Genomic DNA, 14510 nt, shown 5'->3' with positions numbered 1-14510 from the left:
GTTGTGGGTGATTGTCTTCCGTGTCTGTGTAATTGTTTGCACCATACGGGACTGTTACGGTTTGTTCGGTTTGTGTAGTCATTTTGTCCTATTCGTGCGTTCTTCTTGTTTTATGTAAGTTCGTCGTATAGGTCTGTCTACACCGTTTGTTGTTTTGTTAGTTTAGTTAAGTTCGTGTTTTCGTTTAATAAATATGTGTTCAAACTCCACTGCGCCTTGGTTCGATCAATACTCCTCCTTTTCGGTAGAAGAGGAGGAGGACCGCCGTTACACCTGGTATGGTTGATTGGGGATCATATTTAGGTAGCCATTTCCCCATTGTGCTTTGTGGGATCTTGACTATGTATAGTTGCCTGTGTTCACTATTATTAGCTTCACGTTTCGTTTGTTTGCGGTATTGTTTTTGTTCTTTTAGTTTCTCTTCCAAAATAAAGGATAGAAACATGCCATGCTGCATCTTGGTCCACTCCTTATAACGATCGTGACAATGATGCTGTAGCTTTTGTTAAGTACTGGTACTACTAAACAGATTTGCACTTACAAATGCATTTGATACAATGTAATGAAAAGGGGCCAAACGTCAAAATGTATTTTCTGAGTTGGGACTTGACTCCAACCCAAACTCTCTCCCTGTTAATTCTGCTTTCTCTATTGACAGTATGACGATGCCACAGACTCACATGACATTGCATACTCATTGTGTCAGTAAGATAACCCTGTGGTAACCTGGACATACAAGTTAGCTTCCTGGACTGCCTAGCTAAATGACTGTGTACTGGTTAACATGGAGGGTGCCAGGTATAGGTCTGAGGATAGAGGTCAACGGTTAGGGTGGGTGTCAGAGCGCAGAGTACGTACGTGCCGTTGATGACCCCGTCAGGGTTGAGCATGGGGATAATCTTAAAGATGTAGGCCTCCCTCAGTGTCTCAGCCACCGGGTCACTGCTACACAGAAACTCCAAGGTTCCCTTCATCACCCAGCTGGCGTTACTCTCCCCAGGGTGGACCCGTGCTGTCAGTACTACACACGGACGGTTACCTGGGGGAGGGATGGGGGGTGGAGAGAGAGGGGGAGACAGGGTTACACAGTGAATGCTAGTCCACCAATGTCCACATTGAAGAGGATTAGTGACACTCGTTACAGTAAATAAGTAAATCCTCGAGCCACCACTTCTTCCACATTATGTTGGAACAAGGCTCTCTACAAACCATAAATCCACATCTTAATGCACATGTATTGTTAAGGTTTACTCAAAATGATCACCTGTCCTTTTCAGGTCCCTTGTTTTGAAAAAGATAATCACATTTCTGAAGCGTGTGATATATTCCCTATGCGCTTCTATAGGGCAGGATCTACACAGCAGGTCGTGTGAAAATGTAGATGTTGAAAAAGGGAGGAGATGGATATGCTTTCAGAGGCACATACAATTTTAATTTAGCCTGGCAATTGCGGCCAGGGCTGCCACTCCACAAAAGACAGCCACGGAAGAGACAAATTCCTCTGACTCCTGCATTGATCACACAGTAATGAGTTTCTGCAAGGCCTGTAAAGTGTACACCCTCTTTATGCTTCATTTCGTTTCTATGTTTAATTGAATCCATGTGAGCATGAGCAATCAGGTTTGAGCAGTAAGTAATTTGTTTTGTAAAACAAAATGAGATAAAGCAGCATTCTCATACTTTCGCCTTAATTTAACCAGCCATAATTTGTCTGTAGGCTGTCCAGTTCAGACAACAATGATACGTTGTGAGTGAATAGCAGAATGCATAACAATGCAGAGTGAAATGATATGATATTTTTTTTAAACACATTGGAGGGGAGAAAATGTCAATGCAAAGCATACGATTTATTTGAGGCTTTTGCAAACTGAAGTAGATTGAACGTACAAAGGTGACTTAGCAGGAATGCAGGCATCTTGTGGAAGAGTCCAGAAGATATAATTAGAGTGATAAATATCACATCAGCCAATAGCATGGGGCTCCATTCCCTGCAAGAGCAGCCAGTTTGAGCCTGGAAAAATGTATAAATTAAATTTCAACTCAAGAAGAAGAAAAAGATTCCACAACTCCCTTGTGCTGTCTCTTTCATATACACACACTTTTGTGTGAGGTAGTGTGTGTGTGTGTAACCAATCCGTGTTGAGTGTTTGAGTGTTTCCTATTCCTCACCAAGTCAAACCTACGCTACTGAACTGTGATATCTTCTGATGGTACAACAGCATAAATTAATCAAACAAGCAGCAACACTAGGATGAACTCCTGACTGGAGAACCACACAAACGACGGTAGGCTCTCACACATTCCTCTCCAGAACTACCAGAACCGTAACCTTGATCCATTTCCATTCATCCTCTCTATTCAGGGCCTAATAATACTTGGCACATGTCAAGTATAAAGCTTGGAGGGATGTAGGCGTGTTCTGAAAGGCATCAAGCGGTCGTCAACAGTTCTCCTTGCCAATCGGACGCAAGCCAGGCCAAGCTACCTACACTCACAGCAGTAGGTAGAGAGAGGCATACAGCCAGGCTGTGTGTGTTGTGAGTCTTCTCATTGATATGGACTTGTGTTGGGCACACAGGCATCATCAGCCAAGCTGTCATACAGAGAATCGGTTGGAAATGTGTGTGTTTTTGTCTCTCTATCCACTACTGGCTATTTGAGCAAACACCCTTAAACTACTGTTTTTTCTTTTTCAAATGTGTGTGTATGTGCATGTGTGATTGTGTGTTTTCCTATGGGTGTTCATCTACAGAATGTTTCCTCAATGGCGTATCTACTCAACTGGCGGACAGTGGACCGGATCCGGTCAATACGGACCGGAGGTCCCGAATGTTTATTTATTAAACATTTTTACTTCGACTCCTGGTATCATATAAACACACATAAGACATGGAAGAATGCATAGAATTGCAAGAAATTAGCTTTAAAACAGCAAAGAAAATCTCTGCCCCATGCAAAATGTGTAGAATTGTGGGAAATTAGCTTTAAAACAGCAACATTTTCTCTCCGCTAACAAGAGGGGTGTGAACAGTTTGAGGTCGCATGGGTTGCGAGGTGGGGGTTTATTACTACGGTGATAAATTACATTATCCATCCGGACCTTTGCCACCTAGGAAATTTGTGTGACCGGACCTAGTACTTGAGTACCCCTGCTCTGTGGTGTACATTTTGACACTGTCCTTTAAGAGTAAATCCACATATGGCAGTAGGATTCTAAAGCCTGGACCACTATAGATTATGCATTTTATTTCATTATGTTTTGCCCCGTAAGCTATTGTCCTGTAGTGTAGGCAACAGAAACACACACAAAAAAACAACTTTTAAAATACAATAGCCACATTCGCCGTAAAAGCCCCTCGATTCAGTTAACATTAGCTTATCATTCACCACAGCCACTTATCCTTCCATTATAATGCACTTGACCGCAAACTGCACAATTATCATACTTCTCTAGGGTGATGAATTAATATGAATTGACTGTACATTAGACTGAACATGCCTGAAATAAGTGGCTTGTTTGTGGAAATGTGAAGGTAACAAGTTGACATTAAATGTCTGGTTGCCAACTCATTCCCGGGTCCTTTCCTTTTCTCTATGTACTGAGTAGTGGTGGTTGTTGGTGCATCGAGCTCTCTGCTACTCACCCACTTGGACAGGTGCATCCGTCATCTCCCATGAGGCGTAAGTGGTGTTGGAGGCTCCATCGAGGGCTTTCTCACTGAGCACCTTGATGATTAAGTGACACACTTTAGTCCCTTTGGGTGACTCTCCAACCACTCTACCAGGTAATAAATCTGGCCCTGAAGCACTTGCTTTTAAAAACAAAACACAGCATCAAAAAATGCCATATGTGTCCTGGTGTGAACTTCTTGTTACTGAGATGAAGACCAGCTGTACTCAGATGCTTTTGATACACTGTGTAAAGCTTGTCTGGGTTTTTCCATTAGTTCAACGGTCCCCTGTGTTGTGATTCAAAGCTCTGTCATTCCCTATTCTCATAAGGATCTTTTAATATCAAACCACTCCATCCATGATGCCCCATCACTTGGGTCCACAATAACAGATCAAACAAATCCTAATACGAAAGACTGCAGCTTAAAAGAGTGTTAAACGTCTGGTCCTTTTCCTGGATCAGGTGGTTTCCTATGCAGGAAAAACCCCTGGTTATTAATAACATTTACGTTTGAGTAATTCAGCAGATGCTCCTATCCAGAGAGACTTACAGTGGTGTGTGCGTACATAACCAGACCTACGTTGATACGATTGTCGCAGTTTCAGCCTCAGCAAAATAAAATAATCTCCAGATAGCTGTCGGATACAGAAACTGTACTCTCAAATCATCCAGCTGGTGTGTTGTGCACCACCTGAGGTGAGGAGGAGGCAACACGCTGTGAGTGAAAGTTGCTGAAACTTTAAATTGAAGTAGTCCCTGATCAAATGGCAGTTAGTGAGACAAACACGATATTGGCAGAGAGAGGCTGCCTGCCTCGCGTACACATGTACGCAGAAGTACAAAGGGGGCCTTGAGCAATCAAAACCAATCTCTGTTATCCTTTCCTGTATATGCAAATCAGGTTTAATTAGTACAAATCAGGGTTGTCCATTTATAATCATAAGATGAATTTGCCCCGCAAAGCTTATGAAAATGCAGCTTTAATTTTCCATTTTATTAATTAAAAATGTTCCAGTGCAATTGCACTCAGGCTCATTTCAGAGGTTGTTAATTATCAAACATAATCTCAATTACCATGACAGTGTGGCTAAAAGCTATCTAAAGGGAGGTAATTTTTTCATTTTTTTTCTCTCCGTGTGAAACTGAAATGTGCCTGGTTGTTGGGACTGGGAGGCTTGTGTACCAATGTCATTAGTCAGACTAGTTTCACTCCAATAGCTTCCAGGAGTCAGAACTCGACAAACTGTTATTGTTTATTTATCAGCGTTAAACGAGAGCCAAATCAGTTGAGATTGTACTTCATACCAACGTGTTCGATCACCAGTATGAGTTCAATACAGTATGAAAGACACAATTCATGTCTGAATCAAGCTACAGGACAAGAAAAGGGAGAATAAATTGACCTATTCAAAGAGCTATTATAACATCGCCCAAAGCTCAGATCTGAGCCCATTTCAGACATTCTAGAAAGCAGCATTCTGATTGAGTTCATCAGTCATTGAGTTCATATGGTATCACTCCATTGTGTACACCTTGAGAATGACGTTAGGACTGAAAATCACCTAAAGCATAGTACATTCAGAGAATGCCTTTACTAAAACGCGGCACCAAAGTTAGTTCCTCAACTGCTGACTGTGGTGACAGTGTGTTTTGAGGGTGATGGGGGAGCCAAGTGGATCATTCATGTGATATCAAAGTAATTATCTTCACCTAATGTACCTCGACCAGGCTATCTGACCAATGGGGTGTGATAAATGTGAGCGTCATAAAGGACTTGTCAAATATCAGGAGACATACTGAGCATCAGAGAGCAGATGGTGAAAATAACAGTGTATAGAGAATGTATTGCAAACAGAGGGGACATTTTCTATTTAACATTCCAAGCTCAACAACAATACTGTGTATTTATTTACCAGTACATGCCTTCATTTGTTTCATAATTGTGTAATTTCAAACCCGATTAGATTGAAATTAAGTTTAAATCAGATACATAATGAGGCGGTAGTAACCATGTTGACAAAGACAAACTATTCTCACTCCTACAGTATCTTTCCCATAGATATAGAACGAATAGAATGGGCGTCCCCATCCAAGTCAATTATGGCATAATGGGTGGACTGGTGGCCATTGCGAGTGTACCAATAAGCGCAAAGCAGGAAGTAAAAACAGGAAGTGTACCCATCAATCTGACATTACACAAAATACATTCCATTGCATGAGTCACATCACTTAGCATCATTTGAATGAACATTTTACATTACCATGGAAATGATTGCATCACAATACCAGGCTGCCATTGTGAGTGTACCCATTCATTTACCAGTCAAATTGCCAGGGTCAGACGTTCCAAACACGTTCTATTCATTCTATTTCTATGATCTTTCCACCCACACGAACACAATAACATATTCTTCCTATGGAAACAACATCCTCTGTGTTTAAAGCTATTTCAGATTGGCAAACAAATAAGAAACCAATTCAACTCTAAACATACTGCTATTTCTCACATTATTAGCCCAGAACGTTTTTACAAGCATTTCACTACACCTGCAATAGCATCTGCTAAATATGTGTATGCGACCAATACAATTTGATTTGATTTGTTTATACTTATCAAGCTACTCTTATCGCCGGACTCTCCTTACACAACCATACCCACACACACACTTGACATGTCACAAAATGAAATGACCCTTTCTCACCGTGACAGTCATCAATCTGTCTTAGGAGGAAACACAAAGCTTTATTACATTTAAAGCCAAGCAATTATTCATGACCTACACAAAATATGATAATGATTATATCAGATTACAAATTAGTTTTCATTTGCTTGTTGTGATGGGTGTGGGAGACAGTGGAGTATCATTGATTTAATATCAGCCCTAATGAAATAAAACCACCAAATGCAGCTGAAGTTATAGCCAACTACTATATGCAGTGCAACTGACTTGCATAGTGTTAATTGGGGCATAATTATAACACTAGTTTGCAAATGTGTTACATAACAAAGAAATAAACGTGTGTACAGGAGTTATGACCGACCAGCTGAAATGCCCTCCTCCTCCCCGCACAAGGTTGTCATGGCAGTGCCACAAAACATTAACTTAATGTACTATAGGCCTTAATACAACTTAAAAGCACTAAAATGCAAAAGGGCAGGTCCCTGTTTGAAAGACAGTGAATGACAGCACTCTTAATATCTCTAATGGGAATAAGTCCATGGCGTTGCTGCTGAATCAGCCGATTACAGACTTTCCCGCCCTAACATGGCTGGATTAATACACCGCACTGCAGAGTGATGTGTTAGTAGAGTGGCAGGGGGAGGGCAAACTAACTGAAGATGCATGTTGTAAACATGGATTATTGATTATTATTCCTACTATAATATAGGACTTACATTAGGGAAAGGGGATACCTAGCCAGGTGTACAACTGAATCCATTCAACTGAAATTTGTCTTCCAAATTTAACCCAACCCCTGTGAATCAGAGAGGTGCGGGGGACTGCCTTAGTCAACACCCATGTCATCAGCACCCGGGGAGCAGTAGTTCTTGGGGGTTAACTGCCTTGCTCAAGGGCAGAATGGCAGATCTTTCCACATTGCCGGCTCAGGGATTCAAACCAGCGACCTTTCGGTTACTGGCCCAACACTCTTATTAACCGCGAGGCCACATATCATGGTATGGTCATGCTATTATTTGTCTCAGGCTGACAGAATGTATAGAGGAGTAGTGTATCTCCAATCTACACTTAATTAACCCCTGACACCAGGAAACTTGGAAGGGCTTTATTTTAGGGGGCAACATTTAATAACGCTATAATAGTAATGCTATATTCTAGGTGGTACAATATCAGCACTATTGTAGACAGGAGCCATTATTCAGCTGTTTTCGTGGCTTACTATGGTGTTATCTTTATAAGTAGCAGTAAACATAGCTAAGTAGCTACAACAACCCTTTCATACTGTTATAGTTGCAGCTACTAGTAAACAGAAGTAGCAACGCTAACCTCCTTTTGATCACCATGAAGGCAGCTGGTACCCAATCAAGGGTCACAATCTTTCTCCCTTCGAGGTTTCCACCATCATCACTAATAGTACAGATCTGAGAAGGCATTCCTGTGCCTCTACAGTCAGCCATATGCTAGCAGGCTGGCTGTGGGGGGGGGCTCCCCTAAATATTAATCAGCAGGAGCCGTCGGGAGGCTGGGGAGGATGGGGAGAGGCTGGTGGGGAGAGATGTGGAGGGATGGGGAGGCTGGGGAGGGTGGAGAGAGGCTGGTGGGGAGGTGGAGGGACAGGTGGAGGCTGGGGAGGGTGTGGGCAGGATGGAGACAGTGCTCACGGCCCTGGTTGTGTCCCAGAGCTAGGTCAGCTTGTCCCTCCCTCCCTCTCCCCACCCCACACATCCATCACCATCCCCCAGCCTCTGTCTGTCTCTATCTCGCTCTACCTCTTTCAAGCCAAGCCAGACACACAGCTCAGACTGCCCCTCTCTCATTCATACAGCATCATCATCGCCTGTAAAGGAATCAGCCTAAACTTAATAAGAATGCCCAGAAGGCCATGACGAAGCCCAGACATAAACACACTGTCCTTCAGAGGGATTACATGTCTAACCTCAAAGTCCTCTAACTCACCTTCTATCTGGCCCATTTGTTTGACTTGGATTCAAAGCAATGTAACTATGAGTGTTATTTATTTTCTCCTCTGACTCCAGCAGTACATGTATCATGTGGTGAGTCAACAGTTGGTACTGGCAGTGAGTCTATCACCTTGCATTCTCCACATCACAACTCCAGCTCTGACAGGAGCTGTCTGTGTTATATCTGCTGCTAGGAGTTTCTTTGAGCAACTGCTCTCTCTCTCTCTCTCTCAATTGAATTTATTGACATGGCAAGTTAAATTACTTACATTGTCAAAGTATACAAATAAATAAATAAATAAATATATATATAAATGGTGGGACCAACAGCAATAATAGTAGTAGTGGACATGGGATTACCATTAACAGCAACTACAACAACAATATTAATGAGAATAATAATACATTAAACCAATAGTAGTAGACCAGTCTCAACAAGACTGAGAAGACACATGACATGAAAGCCAAAACAAAACGGGAAATATTGCACTTTTCACTGGCTGTTCCTCAGGTTGTGGCAGGATTTTGGCTTTTCACCCAATAAATATTCGATTTTTTCTTCATCTTTTATAGTTTCAAATTCTTTGTATTGAATTATTCTCTTAGGCCTGAGTATTTGTCACAGTGTAATAGGAAATGCAGCTCTGTCTCTACCTCTCCCCTGGAGCAGAGTGAGCACAGCCTGTCCTCTCTGGGCAGCCAGGTTTGCCTGTGACGACCGGTCTCTTTAGCCAGACTGTGCTCACTGAGTCTGTACCTAGTCAATGTTTTCCTCAGTTTTCTATCAGTCACAGTGGTCAGATAGTCTGCCACCATGTACTTTCTGTTTAGAGCCAAATAGCATTGAAGTTTACTTAGATTTTTTGTGTTGTCTTTCCAATAGGTGATATATTTTTATTTTTGCTTTGGGATGATTTGGTTAGGCCAGATTTCCGAGTGCTGTCCTGAGGCTCTATGGGGTTGGTTTGGGTTAGTGAACTGAGCCTCAGAACCAGCTGGCTGAGGGGACTCTTCTCTTATTTAATCTCTTGACATTGTAGAGCTGTGTGATGGAATGTTTTGGGGTCACTTGTTTTTTGATGGTTGTTAAATTTGATTGCTCTTTTTTCTATTCGAATGAGGAGTGGGTTTTGGCCCAATTCTGCCCTACATGGGTTATTTGGAGTTTTCTTTGCACTTGCAATACAGTTTTGCAAAACTCTGCATGCAGTATTTCGATTGGATGTTTGTCCCATTTGGTATATTCACTGTTAGAGAGTGGACCCCATACTTCACTACCATATAGAGCAATTGGTTCTATAACTGATTGGAAAATTTTGAGCCAGATTCTAATTGGAATTTTGATTTTAATGTTCCTTTTAATGGCATAGAATGCTCTTCTTGCTTTCTCTCTCAGCTCAATCACAGCCCTGTGAAAGCTACCTGTGTTGCTGATATTTAGTCCTAGATATGTGTAGTTTTTGGTGTATTCTAATAGAACTGTGTCCAAATATAATTTTTATTTATCATCCTGATTGTGGAATATCATTATATTTGTTTAGATTTGTTTAGATTAACGGTGAGAGCCCAGGTCTGACAGAACCTGTGCAGATGATCTAGGTGCTGCTGTAACTCCTCCTTAGTGGGAGACAGCGGCACCAGATCATCTACGTACAGCAGACACTTGATTTCAGTGTTGTGTAGGGTGAGACCAGGTGCTGCCGATTCTTCTAATGTTTTTGCCAATTCTTTCATGTAGATGCAAATAGTGTTGGACTTATTGGGCAGCCCTATTTCACTCCATGTCTCTGAAAGTCTGTTCGCTTGTTGCCAATTTTAACCGCACATTTGGTTTTAGTGTACATTGATTTAATAACATAACATGTTTCCCCTCCAATGCCACTTTCTATTAGTTTATAAAAAAAGACCTTTGTGCCAAATTGAATCAAATGCTTTCTTGAAATCTACAAAACACGAGTAGATTTTGTCTTTGTTTTGGTTTACTTGTTTGTCTATTAGAGTATGGAGGGTGTAAATGTGGTCTGTTGTACGATCATTTATTAGAAATCCAATCTGGCTTCTGCTCAGGACGTTGTGTTCATAAAGGAAATGATGTAGTCTGCTATTTATGATACTGCAGAGAATTTTCTCCAAGTTGCTGTTAACGTAAATTCCTCTGTATTTATTTGGGTCAAATTTGTCTCCATTTTTATAGATTGGTGTGATCAATCCCTGGTTCCAAATATCGGGGAAAATACCTGCAGTAAGGATAATGTTGAAGAGTTTGAGTATAGCCAATTTGAATTTGTGGTCTGTATATTTGATCATTTCATTTAAAATACCATCAGCACCACAGGCCTTTTTGGGTTGGAGTGTGCATCGTTTTTCCAATAATTCTTCTTCTGTAATTGGGGTATCCACAGGACTCTGATAGTCTTTGACTGCTGATTCAAGGATTTGTAATTTTTGTTGTATATCTTTTTGTTCAGGGCTCTTTGTTAAATTGCTGTAAAGATTTGCAAATTGATTTCTCCACATATCCCCATTTTGGATAGCCAATTCCTCCTGATGAGGTTTGTTTAATGTATTCCAATTCTCCCAGAAGTGGTTTGATCCTACGGATTCCTCAATTACATCCAGCTGATTTCTAATGTGCTGTTCCTTTTTTGTTCTTAGGGTGTGTTTGTATTGCTTCAGTGTTTCCCCATATTGAAGGCGTACATTTTTGTTGTCTGTTCTGTGTTTTTGATTAGACATATTTCTCAATGACTTTCTTAGATTTTTGCAATCATTATCAAACCATTTTTCATTATCTATTATTTTTGGTTTGCTCTTATATTTATTTTGATTTGCCAAGGAGGCTAATTCATTAAATATAAAGATTATGTTCCAAATGGCCAAATTTACACCTTCATTGCTGTAGGAGAATGTTAAGGCTAAAGGAGAGATTGTATTTTTTGGCTACTAATTGCTTTTTGGTAGATTTCTGTGCTGTTTTCACTGCATCTATAGGCCTGTTTAGTACCATGTAATTTATTGGGCCGTGATGCTTCATGGTTGGGTTCCGCTGTTCTCAGATACACTGTGATTTTACTGTGGTCTGAGAGAGGTGTTAGTGGGCTGACTGTGAAGGCTCTGAGAGACTCTGGGTTTAGGTCAGTGAGGAAGTAGTCTACAGTGCTGCTGCCCAGGGATGAGCTGTAGGTGTACCTACCAAAAGAGTCCCCTCTCAGCCTACCACTGACTATGTACAGACCCAGTGTTCGACAGAGCTTCAGGAGCTGTACTCCATTCTAGTTTTTCCCTTTGTCATAGTTGTTTCTGGGGTGGGGTATGTGGGGAGGGAAAGGTTGTTGCTTCCTGGTAGGTGTTTATCCCCATGACTGTTAATAGTGTCTGGTTCTTCTGTTGTTCTAGCATTCAGGTCTCCACGTTGCCTTGGGCCTGAAAGTGACTCATCTCTCCCACTAGAATGGAGAAACTCTCTTCATTGAAGTAGGGTGACTCTGACGGGGGAATGTATGTGGTACAGAGGAAGATGTTTTTATCTGATAAGATAGCCTCCTTGTTGATTTCTAACCAGATAAATAATTATCCTGTTTTGATCAATTCGATTGAATTAATTAGTTCAGATTTATACCATATTATCATTCCAACTGAGTCTCTGCCCTGTGTGATTCCTTTTAATTTGGTGGATGGTAGGATTATCTCCCTATAACCTAGTGGACAGCCAGTGGAAACATTAGCTCTGCACCATGTTTCCTGTAGTAGTACAAAATCAACATCATCAATTTCTTTCAGGAAGTCCGCGTTTCTGCTCTATAGCCCAAAAGCAGAGGACTTTAATCCTTGTAAATTCCAACATGCAATGTAAAAAGATTTCATAACTGTTTTTTCTTTACCTTCAAAATGAGACAAACACTCACAATCCAACAAGAACTATGAAAATAGGAATTTTCAATTAACGCAAACTCTTATGATGCAAATGTGATTTGTTTATCATTTAAGATAGCATTTGTGTCATGCCACTTGGGTGGATGTAGTGTGAGGATGGTGGAGTTCTTGTGCTCATCTTACCATGACCCCCGGCCTATCACATGTTAGAATAGTAGACTCAGCATGTGTTTAATGTCACTCATTTGGTTGGTGGGGGCTGGGCCAGTTGCTCCTCTCCTCTCCTCTGTGCGTAGCTCTGCCTGCGACTCCAGGTGTGGGTCTGCGGTGGGGAGGAGGGGGGTGGTAGGCCTCGTCTGGGTGGGTCTGAAGCTGGGCTGGGGTGGTCTGTGCTGCGCTGGCTGTGGTGGGCATTGAGGTTGGCGGTGCTGTGGTCGTGGCTGGGGGGTCCAGGGTGCTGGTCCGGGGTGTTGTCTCGATGATCTCGGAAGGGTGGAGATTGCTCCGCTGTTCCTGGGTGGAGAGGTCGGGCTTCGGTTTAAAGCAACATCCTTGAGAGTCTTGGCAAGGATGGGGACTGTCTCCCTGTACAGGTGAACATGGTCATAGAGACAGTTCAGATCGAGGGTGAGATGGTGGGACAGGTGTACATTGGGTCGCAGGGCACAGTCCCGGGATAGGCTGGCGTTTATTCTTTGGATTGTGGCAGGGTGAAAGTCCTTCCTCTGTAGAAGGGTTGACACCACAATCCTTGAGTTGGAGAAGATTGCGGAGGCCTTCTCAATCACTCCCCGTAGTGAAGTCTCCACCCTCTCCTGCTGAGCACACGGGTCATTGCTTCCGGTGTGTATGATTATGTGGCTTGGCGACCAGAGCTGGGCCTTATCAAGCAGCTCCATGGCACTCTGCGTTGTTGGGCACCACACCTTTCTCATTTTGTGTCGAGGGAAAAGTGTATTCTCCTGAACCAACTTCCCATTTGAGTCCATCAACAGGATGATGTCAGCCAGTGTTTCTTCTTGACTGGAGGGGGTAGAGGGGGGGCTGATAGGTGTTGGAGCTGGGGTGTGGCTGGTCTGTTTCTTCTGGATGGAAAGGGGTAGAAGGGGGGCTGGTGGGTGTTGGAGCTGGGCTGTGGCTGGTCTGTGCCGGTGCCACTGTCAGTGGGAGACTGTTCTGTGGGCTGGGGGGAGGTGTGCAGCAGGCAGGGCTGGGGACGCCTACCTGGTTGAGGTGGGCTCCTCTGCTGTGTGAGGCCAGGTCATGGTGATCTAGCTGCTCCTGCAGCCTGTCCTCTGTTCTCTTTCTCTCCTGCAGTCTGTCCTATGTTCTCTTTCTCTCCTGCAGCCTGTCCTCTGTTCTCTTTCTCTCCTGCAGCCTGTCCTCTGTTCTCTTTCTCTCCTGCAGCCTGTCCTCTGTTCAGGCGTGTTTTGTGTGTGGTGTGTGTGTGTGGTGTGTGTGTTTGTGTGTGTGTGTGGTGGTGTGTGGTGTGTGTGGTGTGTGTGTCGTGTGTGTGTGGTGTGTGTGTGTGTGTATGTGTGCTGTGGTGTGTGTGGCAACCCATCATGTTTTGTCCTGTGAGAGAAGATACATGTCACATGGGCTCCTGATATATTTCATTTTTTTTTGTGTCTTTAGAATGAGAATAAACCTCAATCTAAAATAATTTCCAGACAAGAAGTGATGAACAACAACTCTATTCAATGCCAGAATCCGAAAAAATAACTTTGTGCTCAGGTTAAGAGTTTTGACGATCTGCGCTAGCTAGCTAGCTACACAAACAAAAAACCTAGCCAGCAGACTAACAAGCTAGCCATGAAAGAATGAGCTAGAACAAACCTAGCAAGGGGAGTTAATACAACCTACATGAAACGACCAACTGACGTGAGTAAACAAAGGAGCACGGACTAACTTTAAACATTTTCAGTTTTTTGCTGGTTTTAATTAATTGAATTTTTAAAATTTTTTTTAAACACAAATTACATTTTTGCTGGTTTTTTGAACTAATAGGAAGCTATCAAGCAGCGCAGACAACAACACCGGTTGCATGGCAACGGGGCAAGCAGAACAGTAGCCAGAGCAGCTTGTACGTAGCAGAGCCCACAGCACATGTCCCCACTCCCTCAGCATCTGAATCATTCTTCTACCCCCCAGAGGCCAAAAATGACAAACGAGGAAGCTTTTAAACAGAAATACTAAAGGGGAGGGCCAGAAAACCTTTCTTCGCAGACCTTAACAAAAACGGTGATGTGAGTAAATCTCATCTTTCTCACTGACCAGTCCAAATGCAAATAGGCGCTCAGCAGTTCTGCAGAATGACAG

At 42.5% G+C, this 14510-nt stretch overlaps 1 protein-coding gene across 1 annotated transcript in view; it reads right to left on the bottom strand.

The window, feature by feature from the left end:
- The window catches only part of LOC111962261 (cytosolic carboxypeptidase 4), a 141188-nt gene that overhangs the window by 73035 nt on the left and 53643 nt on the right, over positions 1–14510 (bottom strand). The window contains exon 19 of the mRNA XM_070442990.1: positions 859–1039. Coding sequence (XP_070299091.1) covers positions 859–1039 — 181 coding nt within the window. The remainder of the gene's footprint in view (positions 1–858; positions 1040–14510) is intronic.

Source organism: Salvelinus sp. IW2-2015, linkage group LG4q.1:29 (assembly GCF_002910315.2).
Source record: "Salvelinus sp. IW2-2015 linkage group LG4q.1:29, ASM291031v2, whole genome shotgun sequence".
Taxonomy (NCBI): domain Eukaryota; kingdom Metazoa; phylum Chordata; class Actinopteri; order Salmoniformes; family Salmonidae; genus Salvelinus; species Salvelinus sp. IW2-2015.
The sequence above is the reverse complement of the archived record's forward strand: the minus strand, read 5'-3'. Positions and strand labels throughout refer to the sequence as shown.